This window comes from Coregonus clupeaformis, chromosome 36, assembly GCF_020615455.1.
Source record: "Coregonus clupeaformis isolate EN_2021a chromosome 36, ASM2061545v1, whole genome shotgun sequence".
NCBI lineage: Eukaryota > Metazoa > Chordata > Actinopteri > Salmoniformes > Salmonidae > Coregonus > Coregonus clupeaformis.
Window position 1 is genome coordinate 40,679,952 of NC_059227.1, and position 26,449 is coordinate 40,706,400.

Here is a 26,449-nt window from a genome sequence, read left to right on the forward strand (position 1 = left end):
TTCAAGGGGTCTGAGGATCTCATCTCGGTACCTAATGGCAGTCAGGCTACCTCTGGTGAGCACATGGAGGGCTGTGCGGCCTCCAAAATAAATGCCACCCCACACCATGACTGACCCACCGCCAAACCGGTCATGCTGGAGGATGTTGCAGGCAGCAGAACGTTCTCCACGGCGTCTCCAGACTCTGTCACGTTTGTCACATGTGCTCAGTGTGAACCTGCTTTCATCTGTGAAGAGTGGCGTGGCGAATTTGCCAATCTTGGTGTTCTCTGGCAAATGCCAAACGTCCTGCACGGTGTTGGGCTGTAAGCACAACCCCCACCTGTGGACGTCGGGCCCTCATACCACCCTCATGGAGTCTGTTTCTGACCGTTTGAGCAGACACATGCACATTTGTGGCCTGTTGGAGGTCATTTTGCAGGGCTCTGGCAGTGCTGCTCCTGCTCCTCCTTGCACAAAGGCGGAGGTAGCAGTCCTGCTGCTGGGTTGTTGCCCTCCTACGGCCTCCTCCACGTCTCCTGATGTACTGGCCTGTCTCCTGGTAGCGCCTCCATGCTCTGGACACTACGCTGACAGACACAGCAAACCTTCTTGCCACAGCTCGCATTGATGTGCCATCCTGGATGAGCTGCACTACCTGAGCCACTTGTGTGGGTTGTAGACTCCGTCTCATGCTACCACTAGAGTGAAAGTACCGCCACCATTCAAAAGTGACCAAAACATCAGCTAGGAAGCATAGGAACTGAGAAGTGGTCTGTGGTCACCACCTGCAGAACCACTTCTTTATTGGGGGTGTCTTGCTAATTGCCAATAATTTCCACCTGTTGTCTATTCCATTTGCACAACAGCATGTGAAATGTATTGTCAATCAGTGTTGCTTCCTAAGTGGACAGTTTGATTTCACAGAAGTGTGATTGACTTGGAGTTACATTGTGTTGTTTAAGTGTTCCCTTTATTTTTTTGAGCAGTGTATGTATGTATGTATGTATGTATGTATGTGTGTGTAATATATATATATATACATATATATATATATATATATACACACCGTAATTTTCGGACTATAAGCCGCGCCTTTTTTCCAATTTTTCGACCCTGCAGCTTATAAAACGGTGCGGCTAGATTTTTACAGCTAACGGCCACTAGAAGACCTCCTAAATCTATGGATTTTACAGGTTACAGTCAACCAACTTTAACTCTATGGACTATATGACCGGTCCGCGCACCCCACCTTTTAAGCGGCGGGCTCAAGCAGGAAAAGCTGGAGGCCGGAAAAGAGTGAGACAGGTAGCGTGCAAAAGTAAAAGTGGAACCGAGAGTGGTACGAGAGATAGAACAAGAGACAGAACGAGAGCAAGACAGACATTACGAGAGCGAGATGATTGAAATGTTAATAAATGGGAGCTTCCTCAAGCAGCCATCTCTTTCCCGACAATCCCCTCTGTGCACGAACCCTTACATATGGTAATTAAACATTAAAACACCTGCGGCTTATAGTCCAGTGCGGCTTATATATGTACACATCATTCAATTTAGCTGCTGCGGCTTATACTCCGGTGCGCCTTATAGTGCGGAAAATACGGTGTGTATATATATATATATATATATATCCAATAACACTATGGTTAGCCTAGTTATGCACTGTCGTGTGTGTGTGTGTGTGTGTGTGTGTACACAGGAGAGACAGCAGCATTGTGAAGGAGGAGATCAAGTCGTTCTTGGGGAACAGGAGAATCTCTCAGGCTGTGGTGGCTCAGGTCACAGGTCAGTAACACACACAAACACACTGTGGTGGCCCAGGTCAGTAAGACCTTGAAGCTTCCACTATAATTGACAACCCCTCCCACAACAAGGCTCACACAGCAATCAGATTTATGTCAAACGCAGACATCAAATTAAATAGAATAGCCTTTGTTTAACTAGACATATCTAGGCAGTAGTGATAGCGGCAGTAGTGATAGCTACATTAGTAATAGATACATTAGTGATGTATATAGTCATTAGTGATAGCTACATTAGTGATATAGGCAGTAGTGATAGCTACAGTAGTGATGTATATAGGCAGTAGTGATAGCTACATTAGTGGATGTATATAGGCAGTAGTGATAGCTACAGTAGTGATAGCTACAGTAGTGATAGCTACAGTAGTGATGTATATAGGCAGTAGTGATAGCTATATTAGTGGATGTATATAGGCAGTAGTGATAGCTACATTAGTGATGTATATAGGCAGTAGTGATAGCTACAGTAGTGATGGCTACATTAGTGATGTATATAGGCAGTAGTGATAGCTACAGTAGTGATAGCTACATTAGTGATGTATATAGGCAGTAGTGATAGCTACATTAGTGATAGCTACATTAGTGATGTATATAGGCAGTAGTGATAGCTACATTAGTGGATGTATATAGGCAGTAGTGATAGCTACATTAGTGATAGCTACATTAGTGATGTATATAGGCAGTAGTGATAGCTACATTAGTGATGTATATAGGCAGTAGTGATAGCTACATTAGTGATAGCTACATTAGTGATGGATATAGGCAGTAGTGATAGCTACATTAGTGATAGCTACATTAGTGATGTAAAGAGGCAGTAGTGATAGCTACATTAGTGATAGCTACATTAGTGATGTATATAGGCAGTAGTGATAGCTACATTAGTGATGGATATAGGCAGTAGTGATAGCTACATTAGTGATGGATATAGGCAGTAGTGATAGCTACATTAGTGATGTAAAGAGGCAGTAGTGATAGCTACAGTAGTGATATAGGCAGTAGTTATAGCTACATTAGTGATGTATATAGGCAGTAGTGATAGCTACAGTAGTGATAGCCACAGTAGTGATAGCTACAGTAGTGATATAGATAGTGATAGCTACAGTAGTGATATAGACAGTGATAGCTACAGTAGTGAGACAGTGATAGCCACAGTAGTGATATAAACAGTGATAGCTATAGACAGTGATAGCCACAGTAGTGATAGCCACAGTAGTGATGTATATAGGCAGTAGATATGTAGATATATATATATATATATATATATATATATATATATATATATATATATATATATATATATATGCAGTAGTGATAGCCACAGTAGTGATAGCCACAGTAGTGATAGCCACAGTAGTGATAGCCACAGTAGTGATATAGACAGTGATAGCGACAGTAGTGATAGCCACAGTAGTGATAGCCACAGTAGTGATATAGACAGTGATAGCTACAGTAGTGATATAGACAGTGATAGCTACAGTAGTGATATAGACAGTGATAGCTACAGACAGTGATAGCTATAGACAGTGATAGCGACAGTAGTGATAGCGACAGTAGTGATAGCGACAGTAGTGATAGCGACAGTAGTGATAGCGACAGTGATAGCTATAGACAGTGATAGCGACAGTAGTGATAGCCACAGTAGTGATAGCGACAGTAGTGATATAGACAGTGATAGCTACAGTAGTGATATAGACAGTGATAGCTACAGTAGTGCTATAGACAGTGATAGCGACAGTAGTGATAGCGACAGTAGTGATAGCGACAGTAGTGATGTACATTGGCAGTAGTGATAGCTACAGTAGTGATATAGGCAGTAGTTATAGCTACATTAGTGATGTATATAGGCAGTAGTGATAGCTACAGTAGTGATAGACAGTGATAGCTACATTAGTGATGTAAAGAGGCAGTAGTGATAGACAGTGATAGCTACAGTAGTGATAGCTACAGTAGTGATAGCTACAGTAGTGATAGCCACAGTAGTGATAGCTACAGTAGTGATATAGATAGTAGTGATAGCTACAGTAGTGATATAGACAGTGATAGCTACAGTAGTGATAGACAGTGATAGCCACAGTAGTGATATAGACAGTGATAGCTATAGACAGTGATAGCCACAGTAGTGATAGCCACAGTAGTGATAGCCACAGTAGTGATAGCCACAGTAGTGATAGCCACAGTAGTGATAGCCACAGTAGTGATAGCCACAGTAGTGATAGCCACAGTAGTGATAGCCACAGTAGTGATATAGACAGTAGTGATATAGACAGTGATAGCGACAGTAGTGATAGCGACAGTAGTGATAGCTACAGTAGTGATAGCCACAGTAGTGATAGCCACAGTAGTGATAGACAGTGATAGCTACAGTAGTGATATAGACAGTGATAGCTACAGTAGTGATAGCGACAGTGATAGCGACAGTAGTGATAGCGACAGTAGTGATAGCGACAGTAGTGATAGCGACAGTAGTGATATAGACAGTGATAGCTATAGACAGTGATAGCGACAGTAGTGATAGCCACAGTAGTGATAGCCACAGTAGTGATAGCCACAGTAGTGATAGCCACAGTAGTGATAGCCACAGTAGTGATAGCCACAGTAGTGATAGCGACAGTAGTGATAGCGACAGTAGTGATAGCGACAGTTACAGTAGTGATAGCTACAGTAGTGATATAGACAGTGATAGCTACAGTAGTGATATAGACAGTGATAGCGACAGTAGTGATAACGACAGTAGTGATAGCGACAGTAGTGTTAGCGACAGTAGTGATAACGACAGTAGTGTTAGCGACAGTAGTGTTAGCGACAGTAGTGTTAGCGACAGTAGTGATATAGACAGTAGTGATATAGACAGTAGTGATAGCGACAGTAGTGATAGCGACAGTAGTGATAGCGACAGTAGTGATAGCCACAGTAGTGATAGCCACAGTAGTGTTAGCGACAGTAGTGTTAGCGACAGTAGTGTTAGCGACAGTAGTGATATAGACAGTAGTGATATAGACAGTAGTGATAGCGACAGTAGTGATAGCGACAGTAGTGATAGCGACAGTAGTGATAGCCACAGTAGTGATATAGACAGTAGTGTTAGCGACAGTAGTGTTAGCGACAGTAGTGATATAGACAGTAGTGATAGCGACAGTAGTGATAGCGACAGTAGTGATAGCGACAGTAGTGATAGCGACAGTAGTGTTAGCGACAGTAGTGTTAGCGACAGTAGTGATATAGACAGTAGTGATAGCCACAGTAGTGATAGCCACAGTAGTGATAGCCACAGTAGTGATATAGACAGTGATAGCTACAGTAGTAATAACTACAGTAGTGATAGCTACAGTAGTGATAGCTACAGTAGTGATAGCTACAGTAGTGATAGCTACAGCTGTGTGTAGACAGTAGTGATAGCGACAGTAGTGATATAGGCAGTGATAGCTACAATAGTGATAGCTACAGTAGTGATATAGACAGTGATAGCTATAGTAGTGATAGCTACAGTAGTGATATAGACAGTGATAGCTATAGTAGTAATAACTACAGCTGTGTGTAGAGTCACAGGCAGGTGACAGTAATACTATATATTGGATGTGTGTGTATCTCACTGGTAGCTATAGAAACTACTGTATACTATATATCTATACTGTGTGTTTAGAGTCTTACTGGCAGGTGCACTATTATGGTGCACTATTATTGGTTGTTATGACTACTGCCTCTCTAACCTGGTGTGTGTGTGTGTGTGTGTGTGTGTGTGTGTGTGTGTGTGTGTGTGTGTGTGTGTGTGTGTGTGTGTGGGTTCCAGGAATCAGTCAGAGCAGGATCTCTCATTGGTTGCTTCAACACGGCTCTGACCTCAGTGAACAGAAGAAGAGGGCTTTCTACCAGTGGTACCAGCTAGAGAAGACCACCCCAGGTACTCCTGTGTGTAACATCCTTGTCCTCTGCTGAATCACGTTCCTCTATGGAACTCTGCCAAATTACTCAGCATTAACTTCACACTTATTATGGAGAGACTGGCTGCCTCTACCCAACCCAAACTAGTCCCCCACACACACACACAGTCCTTCTCAATCCCACCTCTAATACGGCAGGGATCACTTTGGGAGTCCCTGAGGAATACCGCTCCAATGCTGGGTCCTATTCATTTCAGCAAAAGGTTTCAAAACATTCTACATTTTGGGATGAAATCAATTGTTTCTATTTGGAAGGAAGTTCAGATAGTACCTCCTTTTTCTGCCTCTTTGGTTTAATTTGGTGTCTAGTGAATACGAGACATGTTATAAAGGTTGTGACTTAATACTTTCCTGCTATTGGCTCTTCCAGGTGCCACTCTAAACATGCGCCACTCCCCCATGGCTCTGGAGGAAATGGAGTGGAGACAGACCATGCCCCCTCTAAGCAACGCCCCAGGAATCTTCCGGCTACGCAGAGGAAGTCGTTTTACCTGGAGGAAAGAATGTCTGGCTGTGATGGAGAGGTGAGGACTGAGGACAGAGGAGTGAGGTGAGGGGGGAGAGCGCAGAGGGAGGGGAGGAGAGGGGAGAGCGCAGAGGGAGGGGAGGAGAGGGGAGAGCGCAGAGGGAGGGGAGGAGAGGGGAGAGCGCAGAGGGAGGGGAGGAGAGGGGAGAGCGCAGAGGGAGGGGAGGAGAGGGGAGAGCGCAGAGGAGGGGAGGAGAGGGGAGAGCGCAGAGGGAGGGGAGGAGAGGGAGAGCGCGAGGGAGGGGGAGGAGAGGGGAGAGCGCAGAGGGAGGGGAGGAGAGGGGAGAGCGCAGAGGGAGGGGAGAGCGCAGAGGGAGGGCGGGAGGAGAGAGGTGGGGAGGGCGGGAGGAGAGAGGTGGGGACTGAGGTGAGGAGAGAGGGGGAGAGGAGAGAGGGGATGAGCGAGAAGGAGAGTGGGAGGGGGTGAGGGGGTGAGGATAGGGAGGAGCGAGGGCCCTGGTCTAAAGTAGTGCACTACCTGGGGAATAGTGTCATTTGTGACGCAGTTTAAATCTGTGTTTTGAGATGGCCACCTCTTCTCCTCAGCTACTTCAATGACAACCAGTACCCTGACGAAGCTAAGAGAGAGGAGATCTCTAACGCCTGCAACGCTGTCATCCAGAAACCAGGTATTTCCTTCCGACCACCTAACTGTTGTACCTTTCTTACACTGGGCTCTTCTTACTGGCACTGATTTAGCTGGTAGATGCTTTATTAAGGAATGTTTTACTATGATTGTGATATGTGGTTGTCCGTCTTACCTGGCAACCTGAAGTTGAAAGCACTAACTCTAAATCGCTCTGGATGGGAGTATGTTAATGACCAAAATGTAAATGTACAAATCAACAAAGATATATAAATGCAACATCCTACAATTTCAATGATTTTACTGAGTTACAGTTCATATAAGGAAATTGGTCTATTGAAATAAATTAATTAGGCCCTAATCTATGGATTTCACATGACTGGGAATACAGATATGCATCTGTTGGTCATAGATACCTTTAAAAAAAGGTAGGGGTGTGGATCAGAAAACCAGTCAGTATCTGGTGTGACCACTATTTGCCTCATGCAGCACGACGCATCTCCTTCGTATAGGGTTGATCAGGCTGTTGTTGATTGTGGACTGTGGAATGTTGGCCTACTCCTCTTCAATGGCTGTGCAAAGTTGCTGGATATTGGCGGTAACTGGAACACGCCGTCGTACACGTCGATCCAGAGCATCCCAAACATGCTCAATGGGTGACATGTCTGGTGGGTATGCAGGCCATGGAAGAACTGGGACATTTTCAGCTTCCAGGAATTGTGTACAGATCCTTGCAACATGGGGCCGTGCATTATCATGCTGAAACATGAGGTGATGGCGGCGGATGAATGGCACGACAATGGGCCCCAGGATCTTGTCATAGTATCTCTGGGCATTAAAATTGCCATCGATAAAATGCAATTGTGCTCATTGTCCGTAGCTTATGCCTGCCCATACCATAACCCCACCGCCACCATGGGGCACTCTGTTCACAACGTTGACATCAGCAAACCGCTAGCCCACACGACGCCATACACCTGGTCTGCGGTTGTGAGGCCGGTAGGACATACAGCCAAATTCTTTAAAACAACATTGGAGGCGGCTTATGGTAGAGAAATTAACATTAAATTCTCTAGCAACAGCTCTGGTGGACATTCCTGCAGTCAGCATAACAATTGCGTGCTCCCTCAAAACTTGAGACATCTGTGGCATTGTGTTGTGTGACAAAACTGCACATTTTTGTGGCCTTTTATTGTCCCCAGCACAAGATGCACCTGTGTAATGATCATGCTGTTTAATCAGCTTCTTGATATGCCACACCTGTCAGGTGGATGGATTATCTTGGCAAAGGAGAAATGCTCACTAACAGGAATGTAAACACATTTGTGCACAACATTTGAGAGAAATAAGATTTGTGTGTATGGAACATTTCTGGGATCTTTTATTTCAGCTCATGAAACATGGGACCAACGTTTTACATGTTGCGTTTACATTTTTGTTCAGTGTTCTTTGCAATATAATTTACTGTTTGGAATAATCTAGAATAATAATCTGGAGTTGTCTAATCTCCTGAATGTTATTTTATTTCAGGGAAGAAACTATCGGACCTGGAGAGAGTTACGTCTCTTAAAGTGTACAATTGGTTCGCCAACCGACGAAAGGAGATCAAGAGACGTGCTAATATTGGTAACATGGGCTGGGTCTGTTGTCATTGTTAATGTGGGCTGGGTCTGTTGTCATTGTTAATGTGGGCTGGGTCTGTTGTCATTGGTAACGTGGGCTGGGTCTGTTGTCATTGGTAACGTGGGCTGGGTCTGTTGTCATTGGTAACGTGGGCTGGGTCTGTTGTCATTGGTAACGTGGGCTGGGTCTTGTCATTGGTAACGTGGGCTGGGGGACGCTGGGTCTCTGTCATTGGTAACATGGGCTGGGGGGCGCTGGGTCTCTGTAATTGGTAACGTGGGCTGGGGGGCGCTGGGTCTCTGTAATTGGTAACGTGGGCTGGGGGGCGCTGGGTCTCTGTCATTGGTAACATGGGCTGGGGGGCGCTGGGTCTCTGTCATTGGTAACATGGGCTGGGGGGCGCTGGGTCTCTGTCATTGGTAACATGGGCTGGGGGCGCTGGGTCTCTGTCATTGGTAACGTGGGCTGGGGGGCTGGGTCTCTGTTATTGGTAACGTGGGCTGGGGGACGCTGGGTCTCTGTCATTGGTAACGTGGGCTGGGGTGCGCTGGGTCTCTGTTATTGGTAACGTGGGCTGGGGGGCTGGGTCTGTTGTTATTGGTAACGTGGGCTGGGGGGCTGGGTCTCTGTTATTGGTAACGTGGGCTGGGGGGCTGGGTCTCTGTTATTGGTAACGTGGGCAGGGGACGCTGGGGGTCTGTTGTCATTGGTAACGTGGGCTGGGGGGCTGGGTCTGTTGTCATTGGTAATGAAGCCCCTTAAAACCAGGGGATTTCAGTAGGACATCAATTTGTTTTACTGTCATCCATTTGTTCTATTAGTCTGGCTGCATATCTTTCAGTATTTAGACAGCCCCTTTTCTACCCCGTAGAAATCTCTCTCTACCCAGTACAGCCAGAACAGGACTGGCCGCCCCTCAGAGCCTGGTTCCTCTGGTCTACCAAGAACAGCCATGAGAGGACTGGCCACCACTCAGTCTGGTTCCTCTGGTCTACCCAGTACAGCCAGGAGAGGACTGGCCACCACTCAGTCTGGTTCCTCTGGTCTACCCAGTACAGCCAGGAGAGGACTGGCCACCACTCAGTCTGGTTCCTCTGGTCTACCCAGTACAGCCAGAAGAGGACTGGCCACACCTCAGAGCCTGGTTCCTCTCCAGGTTTCTTCCTTCTAGGGAGTTTTTCCTTCCTACTTTGTTTCTGCCTCAGCATTGCTTGCTGTTTGGGGTTTAGGCTGGGTATCTGTGAACTTCTGACGTAAAAAGGGCATTAGAAAATAAATGTAATTGATTGATTTTCCTCTGTATACAGCTGTGGTGTTCCGTTCAGAATTCTAGATTCCACCTGTGATGTGTCATGACTCATTAAATGTGATGACTTATTTATCGAATCAACTAACTATGTTTAATTGTTACATGATTCATTTAAAATTGGGTAACAATTAACTCATTAGGAATTTGGGGCACCACAGAAGAAGTTGTTTATGGAGTTACCATCTCCCGAATCAAAAGTTTGGACACACCTACTCAATCGAGGGTTTTTCTTTATTTTTACTATTTTCTACATTGTAGAATAATAGTGAAGACATCAAAACTATGAAATAACACATATGGAATCATGTAGTAACCAAAAATGTGTTAAACAAATCAAAATAGCCACCCTTTGACTTGATGACAGCTTTGCACACTGTTGGCATTCTTATGGAATGCTTATTCCAACAGTCTTGATGGAGTTCCCACATATGCTGAGCACTTGTTGGCTGCTTTTCCTTCTTTCTGCAGTCCGACTCATCCCAAACCATCTCAATTGGGTTGAGGTCGGGGGATTGTGGAGGCCAGGTCATCTGATGCAGCACTCCATCACTCTCCTTCTTGGTAAAATAGCCCTTACACAGCCTGGAGGTGTGTTGGGTCATTGTCCTGTTGAAAAATAATGATAGTCCCACTAAGCCCAAACCAGAAGGGATGGCGTATCGCTGCAGAATGCAGTGGTAGCCATGCTGGTTAAGTGTGCCTTGAATTCTAAATAAATCACAGACAGTGTCACCAGCAAAGCACCCCCACACCATAACACCACCTCCTCCATGCTTTACGGTGGGAACTACACATGCAGAGATCATCCGTTCACCCACACCACGTCTCACAAAGACACGGCGGTTGAAACCAAAAATCTCCAAATTGGACTCCAGACTCTTCACCTCGTGTAGAGATTCAAAGGTCTAACCCTTTTTAAGCCGTGTAGCCACAGCTCCACGCTTTCTGGTCTGAGTTTCAACCATTTGTAACGTTTAGCTCACGCTTCACGTCTGCTGGTCTAATGTAACATTTTGTTACCAAGGCTTTTTATCCTCGGGTAAAAAGGGGGCATTCCTTCACGCCGTCTGTGCTCACTTGGTGTGTGGCTAGTCAATGTGCATAGTTTACATGAAAACCTGATGATCTCGTTAGAAAACGAATCACATTCCTATCTTACCAAAAATACTTTCATAATTCTTCATTCATTATACACAACGTATTGGATGAAGACTTGACAGAAATGTGTATACTTTCCAATTTTTTAAAAATATGACATGATTATTCTTTAGATCCCCACTGACCATTCCCCACATTCTGATGTTGGAAATATTGATCCAGTGTTCACTTTTTGGACTTAAAAGTTTTGGCGGCAAAAGTCTTCTGGAGACAAAGCACATTCCTTTACCAATACTGAGGGGCAAGGGAGAGATACCCTTCCTGCCTAATTTACGACCGAGCGTTAAGGTGTCAAAACCGGCCCAGCCCCCCTTCCCCTCTTCTGTGGGTGAGAGGGTCTGGTTGTTGTCAGCCAATTGCCAAGCTGATCTGAGGCCTTTGGGTCCTCAACCAGGAGAGTCATGACAGATGAAAATGTTGTTAATGTAGTGACACAACCATCCACTGGGGGTCATGACCTTTTCACCTGGCTGGAGGTCACAGACAGTAACACTGAGGAAGATGTGGTGGAGTTGACTAGGTCTGACGCGTCATAAGGCTCCGATGAAGGCTATTATGCCGAAAACGTAAGCCTGTTTTGTATGCCCGTCACTAAATACTCAGATCTATGCAGAAATAGGGTGCTCCTTTTTTCTTTGTCCTCCTGGATAGTCAGTCACCAGTTGAAGTGTCCTGGGGTATGGAATGTTTTTTTTGTGTCATAATAACCGGCGCTCTGTTTTTTCCCAAGAAGCCACAATCCTGGAGAGCCATGGGATAGACGTTCAGAGTCCTGGAGGCCACTCCAACAGCGACGACATCGATGGAGGGGACTACACAGAACAGGCCTGTGACCTGCCCTACTTCGACAAGAGACCCATGGCCAGACCCTTTGGCTTCTACAGGCTGGAGCCCACTTCACCCACACAGGTATGCAGCCAGGACCAGGGGCAAATCAAACTGTATTTATTTAGCACATTTCTGACACGAATGCAACTCAAAGTAGAGCGCTGCGTTCTTGCGGGACCCACGGGCCCTGACATATCATTGTGGCGCGGTTGGCATTTTTCATGCTACAGGCGGGAGCGGGCAGTCGGACAACTTTGGGAAGAAAATATTTTAGTCCCACTGATTTTTTTCGAACAGTTGCATTTCTGTTTTGTATGTATCTAGTGTATTAAAAGCGCCTCTTAGTCACACAGGCTGATTTAAATTTCACTATCCTACCTCTTAGGGCTGGGCGATATATCAAATTAATTAGATTAATTTGAATGTATATTTTTGCACGATATTCCAAATGCCTGTATCGCAAGAATCAAGTTTACTTTTATAAATTTTTTGCATGCTCAGTTTGTTGCGTGCAGCATTGTGGTACCAAGTAGCAGCATTCTAGCTAAAAGACAGTTATACTAGCTGTCTAGTCTGTTTTTAAAAATGTGCAATATGCATAAAACACAATTATAAGGAATTGGCAACTCATTCTGAGATAAGGTAGGCCTCTTGATTTCAACATCTGAACAAAGTGGACAGGCTAACAGGCTTTTCAAACAGATGGAGATAGAAGGGTGTGGGGTGATTCTCACAAACTTGGTATTAATCTTGGTACATTTTGGAAATACTTTTTTTTGTAATGGATAAATTACCATCTCTAATTGTCTGTTAAATTAATCATCTTAACTGTTCAGATTTAAATTGTTTTTACACATGTTCTAAGACCATGCACAAAATAATCTCATTACCGTATCACTTGTAAAGTTAGAAAAAATACATAAAGGTGAAAATGTTAAATGTTTAATTGTCTAAGACACAGGAGAGTCATTACAACAATATTTCATAAAAGGACATTTTGATTTTAAATACACTGAGTATACCAAACATTAGGAACACCTTCCTAATATTGAGTTGCACTTCCCCCTTTTGCCCTCAGAACAGCCTCAATTTGTCAGGGCATGGACTCTACAAGGTGTCGAATGCGTTCCACAGGGATGCTGGCCCATGTTGACTCCAATGCTTCCCACGGTTGTCAAGTTGGCTGGATGTCCTTTGGGTTGTGGACCATTCTTGATACACACGGGAAACTGTTGAGCGTGAAAAACCCAGCAGCGTTGCAGTTCTTGACACAAACCAGTGCGCCTGGTACCTACTACCGTACCCCGTTCAAACGCATGTACATTTTTTTTGTCTTGCCCATTCACTCTCTGAATGGCACACATACACAATCCATGTCTCAAGGCTTAGAAATCATTTTTCGACCTGTCTCCTCCCCTTAATCTACACTGATTTTGAAGTGGATTTAACAAGTGACATCAATAAGGGATGATAGCTTTCACCTGGTTAGTCTGTCATGGAAAGAGCATGTGTTCCTAATGTTTTGTATACTCAGTGTATTTATTTTAAATCAGTTCTCATTGCCAGAATTTGTGACATGGTAATATAATTTCTGTTTTAAATTCGTATTTAAGAAAGTACACATCTAAAGAGCAAATTACACATTATGCACAGCTCAAATTTTGAATTCTGTAATATTATTCTAGGAATATTTTAATTGATGCATGTCGGTAATCAGATCCACGTTACTGTAGATGAGATCACATTACGGAAATGAGCAAACGGTACTTCATCAAGAGTAAAAAATATAATTTTGGCCTCCCGACTGGCGCAGCATCGCAGTGCTAGAGGCGTCACTACAGACCCGGGTTCGATCCCAGCTGTATCACAACCGGCCGTGATCGGGAGTCCTATAGGGCGGCGCACAATTGGCCCAGTGTCGTCTGGGGAGGGTTTCGACGGGGGCGCTCTATCAACTCCTTGTGGCGGGCCGGGCTCCTGCAGGCTGACCTCGGTCGTCAGGTGAACGGTGTTTCCTCCGACACATTGGTGCGGCTGGCTTCAGAGTTAAGCGGGCAGGTGTTAAGAGGCGCGGGTAGGCGGGTCATGTTTCGGAGGACACATGACACGACCTTCGCCTCCCAAGCCCGTTGGGGAGTTGTAGCGATGAGACAAGATCGAAATTGGGGAGAAAACAGGGGTAAAAAAATTAAAAATACTAAAACGATAGATAGATACAATTTTGAAGCATTAAGAACAACAAATTAATCATTAACTCCCCACCACTGCTAGCCATTACCTGCTAACAGCTGAGAACTGCTAGCTAGCAAGCACAAAAACGGTCAACTTTGGAAGGACAGACCCATAGAAATGAGCCGTGAATTTCTGAAAATGCACAGTCACTTTATTTTTATTTTTATAGAGGCATACGAAGATAAAAGAAATGTGACAGTGTGGAAATGAAGAAATTGATACAAATGCTGGAATTAAACAATTAACTATGCAAATGAGCAAAAGCTGTGTGCAATAAGGAAATATACGCCTGGCTCAAACAGAAGCCTGTCTCTAATAACCGGCTGTTGTGTTCAGGGAAGCAATTAAATGCACAGGCTATTATTTTAAGTTTGACTGTATATCGTAAGTGAAATCGCAGTATTTGGTTAAAATCACAATTAGATTTTTTGCCCATATCGTGCAGCCCTACTAACAACCTGGTATCTTTACCAGTATATGCAAACATTTGGTGGCACAGAAAGGAAACTTCCTGAGATGTGCTCCTAAATTAAGTAGGATTCATTTAGGCACAATGTAGGCTATATCTAAAAACATTTTGGGGTACTAAATTTTATATGGTGCTCCAAATGAAACATAAAAAAAAAAAAGGATGCATGGTTCTGATTATTATTATTAGTTTTATTAAGACAGACCTGAAAGCCAGATCGGTGATTGTTGCAAAAAAAAAGCAGGTTAAACAATTTTTATAAAATAATTAAATTATTAGTGGGAAGGCTTATATTTAGCCTAGGTATAATTTCACAAACCCTGAATTCTTTATATTATTGCTGACTGTTTGAAATGCAGTGTATTTGGCCTTTAAATGTGGTCCTCTGTAGCTCAGCTGGTAGAGCACGGCGCTTGTAACGCCAGAGTAGTGGGTTCGATCCCCGGGACCACCCATACAAAAATAACAAAATAAATGATGCACGCATGACTGTTGCTTTGGATAAAAGCGTCTGCTAAATGGCTTATTATTAAATTGTACAACAAAGCTTATTTAGAGAAAACTAACAAATGTAGATATCTTGAAGTTCGAAAAAAATTAAAATGTCGCCCAGCCCTACCATCACTCCTGTCTTTTGTTGGAGCTGAGATCAAATGATATAGCCTGTAGGCTAGACAGCGCCTTGTCATTTAGCAGACGCTCTTATCCAGAGCGACTTACAAGAGCAATTAGGGTTAAGTGCCTTGCTCAAGGGCACATCGACAGATGTTTCACCTAGTCGGCTCGGGGATTTGAACCAGCGACCTTTCGGTTACTGGTACAACGCTCTTAACCACTAAGCTACCTGCCGCCGTATTCAGACCCTTTGACTTTTTCCACATTTTGTTACGTTACAGCCTTATTCTAAAATGGTGTACATTTACTTTTTTTCCTCATCAATCTACACACACTACCCCATAATGACAAAGCAAAAACAGGTTTAGACATTTTTGCAAATATAAACAAACAAAAATAGTTTGGACACCTACTCATTCAATGAATTTTTTTTTTTTTAAACTATTTTCTACATTGTAGAATAATAGTATAGACTTAAACTATGAAATAACACATATGGAATCATGTAGTAACCAAAAAGTGTTAAACAAATCAAAATATATTTTAGATTATTCAAAGTAGCCACCCTTTGCCTTTGACAGCTTTGCACACTTGATTTGTTTAACACTTTTTTTGGTTACTACATGATTCCATATGTGTTATTTCATAGTTGATATCTTCACTATTATTCTACAATGTAGAAAATAGTAAAAATAAAGAAACCCTGGAATGAATGTGTCCAAACTTTTGACTGGTACTGTACCTTATGTACATAAGTATTCAGACCCTTTGCTATGAGACTCGAAATTGAGCTCGGGTGCATCCTGTTTCCATTGATCATCCTTGATGTTACTACAACTTGATTGGAGTCCACCTGTGGTAAGTTCAATTGATTGGACATGATTTGGAAAGGCACGTGCGTGTCAGAGGAAAAACCAAGCCATGAGGAATTGTCTGTAGAGCTCAGAGATGGGATTGTGTTGAGGCACAGATCTGGGCAAGGGTACCAAAACATTTCTGCAGCATTGAAGGTCCCCGAGAACACAGTGGCCTCCATCATTCTTAAATGGAAGAAGTTTGGAATCACCAAGAAAAACTGAGCAATCGGTGAAGAAGGGCCTTGGTCAGGGAGGTGGCCAAGAACACGATGGTCACTCTGACAGAGCACCAGAGTTCCTCTGTAGAGATGGGAGAACCTTCCAGAAGGACAACCATCTCTGCAGCACTCCACCAATCAGGCCTTCATGGTAGAGTGGCCAGACGGAAGCCACTCCTCAGTAAAAGGCACGACAGCCCGCTTGGAGTTTGCCAAAAAACAAGATTCTCCGGTCTGACGAAACCAAGATTGAACTCTTTGGCCTGAATGCCAAGCGTCACGTCTGGAGGAAACCTGGCACCATCCCTACGGTGAAGCATGTTGGTGGCAGCATCATGATGTGGGGATGTTTTTCAGGGGCAGGGACTGGGAGACTAGTCAGGATCGAGGGAAAGATGAACGGAGCAAAGTACAGAGAGATCCTTGACGAACACCTGCTCCAGAGCGCTCAGGACCTCAGACTGGGGCGAAGGTTCGGATCAAGTCTCTGAATGTCCTTGAGTAGCCCAGCCAAAGCCCGGATTTGAACCCGATCGAACATCTCTGGAGAGACCTGAAAATAGCTGTGCAGCGACGCTCGCCATCCAACCTGACAGAGCTTGAGATGATCTGCAGAGAAGAATGGGAGAAACTCCCCAAATACAGGTGTGCCAAACTTGTAGCGTCATACCCAAGAATACTCGAGGCTGTAATCTCTGCCAAAGGTGCTTCAACAAAGTACAGAGTAAAGGGTCTGAATACATATGTAAATGTGATCTGTTTTTTATTTTGTTTAAAAATGTGCAAACGTTTCTAGAAACCTGTTTTTGATTTGTCATAATGGGGTAGTGTAGATTGAGGTGGAAAAAAACAATTGAATCAATTTCAGAATAAGGCTGTAACGTAACAATGTGGGAAAAGTCAAGGCGTCTGAATATTTCCGAATGCACTGGCATAGAAGCACGGCGCTGTTGTCTTTCCATGGAAATGAATGGAGCCTAAACTATAGCCTCCAACATCGACTGAAAATAAATATTGATAACGAATTCTAATCTGCCTGCAAATCGTCCCGCTCCTAAAACAAATCGTCCCGCTCCTAAAACAAATCGTCCCGCTCCTAAAACAAATCGTCCCGCTCCTAAAAGTTCTTCAGAGCTCAGTGTCCACATTCCTATTTTATTTCTCCCCAACACTTTCAAACTACACTATATATACACACTGCTCTCTTTCAAACTACACTATATATACACACTGCTCTCTTTCAAACTACACTATATATACACACTGCTCTCTTTCAAACTACACTATATATACACACTGCTCTCTTTCAAACTACACTATATATACACACTGCTCTCTTTCAAACTACACTATATATACACTGCTCTCTTTCAAACTACACTATATATACACACTGCTCTCTTTCAAACTACACTATATATACACACTGCTCTCTTTCAAACTACACTATATATACACACTGCTCTCTTTCAAACTACACTATATATACACACTGCTCTCTTTCAAACTACACTATATATACACACTGCTCTCTTTCAAACTACACTATATATACACACTGCTCTCTTTCAAACTACACTATATATACACACTGCTCTCTTTCAAACTACACTATATATACACACTGCTCTCTTTCAAACTACACTATATATACACACTGCTCTCTTTCAAACTACACTATATATACACACTGCTCTCTTTCAAACTACACTATATATACACACTGCTCTCTTTCAAACTACACTATATATACACACTGCTCTCTTTCAAACTACACTATATATACACACTGCTCTCTTTCAAACTACACTATATATAAACACTGCTCTCTTTCAAACTACACTATATATACACACTGCTCTCTTTCAAACTACACTATATATACACACTGCTCTCTTTCAAACTACACTATATATACACACTGCTCTCTTTCAAACTACACTATATATACACACTGCTCTCTTTCAAACTACACTATATATACACACTGCTCTCTTTCAAACTACACTATATATACACACTGCTCTCTTTCAAACTACACTATATATACACACTGCTCTCTTTCAAACTACACTATATATACACACTGCTCTCTTTCAAACTACACTATATATACACACTGCTCTCTTTCAAACTACACTATATATACACACTGCTCTCTTTCAAACTACACTATATATACACACTGCTCTCTTTCAAACTACACAATATACACACTGCTCTCTTTCAAACTACACTATATATACACACTGCTCTCTTTCAAACTACACTATATATAAACACTGCTCTCTTTCAAACTACACTATATATAAACACTGCTCTCTTTCAAACTACACTATATATACACACTGCTCTCTTTCAAACTACACTATATATACACACTGCTCTCTTTCAAACTACACTATATATACACACTGCTCTCTTTCAAACTACACTATATATACACACTGCTCTCTTTCAAACTACACTATATATACACTGCTCTCTTTCAAACTACACGATATATACACACTGCTCTCTTTCAAACTACACTATATATACACACTGCTCTCTTTCAAACTACACTATATATGCACACTGCTCTCTTTCAAACTACACTATATATACACACTGCTCTCTTTCAAACTACACTATATATACACACTGCTCTCTTTCAAACTACACTATATATACACACTGCTCTCTTTCAAACTACACTATATATACACACTGCTCTCTTTCAAACTACACTATATATATATACACACTGCTCTCTTTCAAACTACACTATATATATATACACACTGCTCTCTTTCAAACTACACTATATATACACACTGCTCTCTTTCAAACTACACTATATATACACACTGCTCTCTTTCAAACTACACTATATATACACACTGCTCTCTTTCAAACTACACTATATATACACACTGCTCTCTTTCAAACTACACTATATATACACACTGCTCTCTTTCAAACTACACTATATATACACACTGCTCTCTTTCAAACTACACTATATATACACACTGCTCTCTTTCAAACTACACTATATATACACACATTGCTCTCTTTCAAACTACACTATATATATATACACACTGCTCTCTTTCAAACTACACTATATATATATACACACTGCTCTCTTTCAAACTACACAATATATATACACACTGCTCTCTTTCAAACTACACTATATATACACACTGCTCTCTTTCAAACTACACTATATATACACACTGCTCTCTTTCAAACTACACGATATATACACACTGCTCTCTTTCAAACTACACGATATATACACACTGCTCTCTTTCAAACTACACTATATATATATATACACTGCTCTCTTTCAAACTACACTATATATACACACTGCTCTCTTTCAAACTACACTATATATACACACTGCTCTCTTTCAAACTACACTATATATACACACTGCTCTCTTTCAAACTACAATATATATATATACACGCTGCTCTCTTTCAAACTACACTATATATACACACGCTGCTCTCTTTCAAACTACACTATATATATATACACGCTGCTCTCTTTCAAACTACACTATATATACACACTGCTCTCTTTCAAACTACACTATATATACACACTGCTCTCTTTCAAACTACACTATATATACACACTGCTCTCTTTCAAACTACACTATATATACACACTGCTCTCTTTCAAACTACACTATATATACACACTGCTCTCTTTCAAACTACACTATATATACACACTGCTCTCTTTCAAACTACACTATATATACACACTGCTCTCTTTCAAACTACACTATATATACACACTGCTCTCTTTCAAACTACACTATATATACACACTGCTCTCTTTCAAACTACACTATATATACACACTGCTCTCTTTCAAACTACACTATATATACACACTGCTCTCTTTTAAACTACACTATATATACACACTGCTCTCTTTCAAACTACACGATATATACACACTGCTCTCTTTCAAACTACACGATATACACACTGCTCTCTTTCAAACTACACGATATACACACTGCTCTCTTTCAAACTACACTATATATACACACTGCTCTCTTTCAAACTACACTATATATACACACTGCTCTCTTTCAAACTACACGATATACACACTGCTCTCTTTCAAACTACACTATATACACACTACTCTCTTTCAAACTACACGATATACACACTGCTCTCTTTCAAACTACACTATATATACACACTGCTCTCTTTCAAACTACACTATATATATACACACACTGCTCTCTTTCAAACTACACTATATATATACACTGCTCTCTTTCAAACTACACTATATATACACACTGCTCTCTTTCAAACTACACTATATATACACACTGCTCTCTTTCAAACTACACTATATATACACACTGCTCTCTTTCAAACTACACTATATATATACACACTGCTCTCTTTCAAACTACACTATATATACACACTGCTCTCTTTCAAACTACACTATATATACACACTGCTCTCTTTCAAACTACACTATATATACACACTGCTCTCTTTCAAACTACACTATATATACACACTGCTCTCTTTCAAACTACACTATATATACACACTGCTCTCTTTCAAACTACACTATATATACACACTGCTCTCTTTCAAACTACACTATATATATACACACTGCTCTCTTTCAAACTACACTATATATATACACACTGCTCTCTTTCAAACTACACTATATATATATACACACTGCTCTCTTTCAAACTACACTATATATATATACACACTGCTCTCTTTCAAACTACACTATATATACACACTGCTCTCTTTCAAACTACACTATATATACACACTGCTCTCTTTCAAACTACACTATATATACACACTGCTCTCTTTCAAACTACACTATATATACACACTGCTCTCTTTCAAACTACACTATATATACACACTGCTCTCTTTCAAACTACACGATATATATATACACACTGCTCTCTTTCAAACTACACGATATATATATACACACTGCTCTCTTTCAAACTACACGATATATATATACACACTGCTCTCTTTCAAACTACACTATATATACACACTGCTCTCTTTCAAACTACACTATATATATATATACACACTGCTCTCTTTCAAACTACACTATATATATATATACACACTGCTCTCTTTCAAACTACACTATATATATATATACACACTGCTCTCTTTCAAACTACACTATATATATACACACTGCTCTCTTTCAAACTACACTATATATATACACACTGCTCTCTTTCAAACTACACTATATATATACACACTGCTCTCTTTCAAACTACACTATATATACACACTGCTCTCTTTCAAACTACACTATATATACACACTGCTCTCTTTCAAACTACACTATATATACACACTGCTCTCTTTCAAACTACACTATATATATATACACACTGCTCTCTTTCAAACTACACGATATACACACTGCTCTCTTTCAAACTACACTATATATACACACTGCTCTCTTTCAAACTACACTATATATACACACCGCTCTCTTTCAAACTACACTATATATACACACCGCTCTCTTTCAAACTACACTATATATACACACTGCTCTCTTTCAAACTACACTATATATACACACTGCTCTCTTTCAAACTACACTATATATATATACACACTGCTCTCTTTCAAACTACACTATATATACACACTGCTCTCTTTCAAACTACACTATATATACACACTGCTCTCTTTCAAACTACACTATATATATATACACACTGCTCTCTTTCAAACTACACTATATATATATATACACACTGCTCTCTTTCAAACTACACTATATATATATACACACTGCTCTCTTTCAAACTACACTATATATATATACACACTGCTCTCTTTCAAACTACACTATATATATATACACACTGCTCTCTTTCAAACTACACTATATATATATACACACTGCTCTCTTTCAAACTACACTATATATATATACACACTGTCTCTTTCAAACTACACTATATATACACACTGCTCTCTTTCAAACTACACTATATATACACACTGCTCTCTTTCAAACTACACTATATATACACACTGCTCTCTTCAAACTACACTATATATATATACACACTGCTCTCTTTCAAACTACACTATATATATATACACACTGCTCTCTTTCAAACTACACTATATATATATACACACTGCTCTCTTTCAAACTACACTATATATATATACACACTGCTCTCTTTCAAACTACACTATATATATATACACACTGCTCTCTTTCAAACTACACTATATATATATACACACTGCTCTCTTTCAAACTACACGATATATACACACTGCTCTCTTTCAAACTACACGATATATACACACTGCTCTCTTTCAAACTACACTATATATACACACTGCTCTCTTTCAAACTACACTATATATACACACTGCTCTCTTTCAAACTACACTATATATACACACTGCTCTCTTTCAAACTACACTATATATACACACTGCTCTCTTTCAAACTACACTATATATACACACTGCTCTCTTTCAAACTACACTATATATACACACTGCTCTCTTTCAAACTACACTATATATACACACTGCTCTCTTTCAAACTACACTATATATACACACTGCTCTCTTTCAAACTACACTATATATACACACTGCTCTCTTTCAAACTACACTATATATACACACTGCTCTCTTTCAAACTACACTATATATACACACTGCTCTCTTTCAAACTACACGATATATACACACTGCTCTCTTTCAAACTACACTATATATACACACTGCTCTCTTTCAAACTACACTATATATACACACTGCTCTCTTTCAAACTACACTATATATACACACTGCTCTTTCAAACTACACTATATACACACACTGCTCTCTTTCAAACTACACTATATATACACACTGCTCTCTTTCAAACTACACTATATATACACACTGCTCTCTTTCAAACTACACTATATATACACACTGCTCTCTTTCAAACTACACTATATATACACACTGCTCTCTTTCAAACTACACTATATATACACACTGCTCTCTTTCAAACTACACGATATATACACACTGCTCTCTTTCAAACTACACGATATATACACACTGCTCTCTTTCAAACTACACTATATACACACTGCTCTCTTTCAAACTACACTATATATACACACTGCTCTCTTTCAAACTACACTATATATACACACTGCTCTCTTTCAAACTACACGATATATACACACTGCTCTCTTTCAAACTACACGATATATACACACTGCTCTCTTTCAAACTACACGATATATACACACTGCTCTCTTTCAAACTACACGATATATACACACTGCTCTCTTTCAAACTACACGATATATACACACTGCTCTCTTTCAAACTACACGATATATACACACTGCTCTCTTTCAAACTACACTATATACACACTGCTCTCTTTCAAACTACACTATATATACACACTGCTCTCTTTCAAACTACACTATATACGCACTGCTCTCTTTCAAACTACACTATATACACACTGCTCTCTTTCAAACTACACTATATATACACACTGCTCTCTTTCAAACTACACTATATATACACACTGCTCTCTTTCAAACTACACTATATATACACACTGCTCTCTTTCAAACTACACTATATATACACACCGCTCTCTTTCAAACTACACGATATATACACACTGCTCTCTTTCAAACTACACTATATATACACACTGCTCTCTTTCAAACTACACGATATATACACACTGCTCTCTTTCAAACTACACTATATATACACACTGCTCTCTTTCAAACTACACTATGTACACACTGCTCTCTTTCAAACTACACGATATATACACACTGCTCTCTTTCAAACTACACTATGTATAAACACTGCTCTCTTTCAAACTACACGATATATACACACTGCTCTCTTTCAAACTACACTATATATACACACTGCTCTCTTTCAAACTACACTATATATACACACTGCTCTCTTTCAAACTACACTATATATACACACTGCTCTCTTTCAAACTACACTATATATACACACTGCTCTCTTTCAAACTACACTATATATACACACTGCTCTCTTTCAAACTACACTATATATATACACACTGCTCTCTTTCAAACTACACTATATATATACACACTGCTCTCTTTCAAACTACACTATATATATACACACTGCTCTCTTTCAAACTACACTATATATATACACACTGCTCTCTTTCAAACTACACTATATATATACACACTGCTCTCTTTCAAACTACACTATATATACACACTGCTCTCTTTCAAACTACACTATATATATACACTGCTCTCTTTCAAACTACACTATATATACACACTGCTCTCTTTCAAACTACACTATATATACACACTGCTCTCTTTCAAACTACACTATATATACACACTGCTCTCTTTCAAACTACACTATATATACACACTGCTCTCTTTCAAACTACACTATATATACACACTGCTCTCTTTCAAACTACACTATATATACACACTGCTCTCTTTCAAACTACACTATATATACACACTGCTCTCTTTCAAACTACACTATATATACACACTGCTCTCTTTCAAACTACACTATATATACACACTGCTCTCTTTCAAACTACACTATATATACACACTGCTCTCTTTCAAACTACACTATATATATACACACTGCTCTCTTTCAAACTACACTATATATATATACACACTGCTCTCTTTCAAACTACACGATATATACACACTGCTCTCTTTCAAACTACACTATATATACACACACACCGACTGCGAGCCAGGCCTAATCGCCCAACATCAGTGCCCGACCTCACTAATGCTCTTGCGGCTGAATGGAAGCAAGTCCCTGCAGCAATGTTCCAACATCTAGTGGAAAGCCTTCCCAGAAGAGTGGAGGCTGTTATAGCAGCAAAGGGGGGGGACCACTCCATTTGAATGCCCATGTTTTTGGAATTAATGTTCGACGAGCAGGTGTCCACATACTTTTGGTCATGTAGTGTACGTATAACATATTGGTTGAAAATACCACGTCAATCTCAGGCAATATTTTTAGCCACATTTTGATCTTGCCTAGGGTGGCAAAATTGCTGGGACTGGGGCTGCAAAGCGAGCTGAGAAACATACATCTAAAATAACATTGCGGGACTGCAGTCGGGTTCGGGCCCAGTTCTTGTGGGAGTCGGCGTGAGTCGGACAAGAAGCCAGCGGGGGTGCTATGAAGGGGGATGAAGAAATCAGTCTCAGCCCTCTAATTCAATGTACTTAAAAAAACAGAAATAAAATAGAACTATACATCTATGTTTCTCCCCTTTCTTCCAGGACGATGGTACTGGTCACGGGGACCACCAGGACCCCATCTCTCTGGCCGTGGAGATGGCTGCAGTCAACCACACCATCCTGGCTCTGTCCCGGACCGGAGGGGTGCCCAGCGACATCAAGACCGAGGCCCTGGACGATGACTGAGGAGGGGAGGGGGGTTACTGGACAGTGACTGGGGAAGGGAGGAAGAGGATGAGGAAGGAGTGGAGAGCGAAGGGTAATAATGGAGAGAGGATATGTCGTGTGTGTGCATGAGTGATTGAGTAGGTCAAGGAATGTGAAGATGACCAAATGAAGCTATCCACCTCCAGCCCCCCTCGTTCCCCTTGTGCTCTCAGCCCCTCCACTGCCCCAGTGTACTGTACCCTGCCCTGCTCGGAGTGAAAAAGTTGAGTGGGGGGAAAATAAATGGCTGTATTTTCTGGACCCCCCAACATGGTGGTGCTGGCCTGGGGCCCTGGTCAACCCCTCTTCCCACCTGAGAGCAGCAGTTGTGTGTGTGTGTGTATGTATATGGTATCTAATCTCAGAGACACAGAATGGTTCTCATGCTCAATCTTGTGCTGCCCTGAACCCTTTTCCTTGTGTAATGCATTGGTAGAGCATCAGTGGCCTCTTACTAACAATTCTGGGAGGGATGGATGGATGAATGGATGGATGGTGGGAGATGGAGAGGGATGGATGGATGTAGTTTATCACCTTGCCCCAGAACAGTCAGTTGAGAACTACCTGTTTGTGGATTGGACTGTTCTGATTGGACTAGACTGTTCCCTAAATGTTCAATGTATCCTGCAGTCTAGAGCTTCCATTCCTACTGGAATCTTAAAGTTTCGTTTGTAAACATTGATTTTTTTGTTATGAAGTTTCCCCATGTCCGTGTGTTCTTTGAATCGAACGGCCACCAGAAATACAGAAGTTGCCTTCTGTAAC

The 26,449-nt window shown here is 41.2% G+C and overlaps 1 protein-coding gene across 2 annotated transcripts in view; it reads left to right on the forward strand.

Annotated features, from left to right (window-relative positions):
• LOC121552402 (homeobox-containing protein 1) overlaps positions 1-25,945 on the forward strand; it is a 39,478-nt gene extending 13,533 nt beyond the window's left edge. Inside the window, exons 3-9 of one of the 2 annotated variants that reach the window (XM_041865303.2) lie at positions 1,679-1,764; positions 5,569-5,679; positions 6,090-6,243; positions 6,792-6,874; positions 8,362-8,457; positions 11,652-11,830; positions 25,520-25,945. In XM_041865303.2, the coding sequence (XP_041721237.1) occupies positions 1,679-1,764; positions 5,569-5,679; positions 6,090-6,243; positions 6,792-6,874; positions 8,362-8,457; positions 11,652-11,830; positions 25,520-25,663 (853 nt within the window). In that variant the 3' untranslated portion in view covers positions 25,664-25,945. The remainder of the gene's footprint in view (positions 1-1,678; positions 1,765-5,568; positions 5,680-6,089; positions 6,244-6,791; positions 6,875-8,361; positions 8,458-11,651; positions 11,831-25,519) is intronic. The other variant, XM_041865304.2, reaches the window with a different exon arrangement.
• Positions 25,946-26,449: the final 504 nt, after the last annotated feature.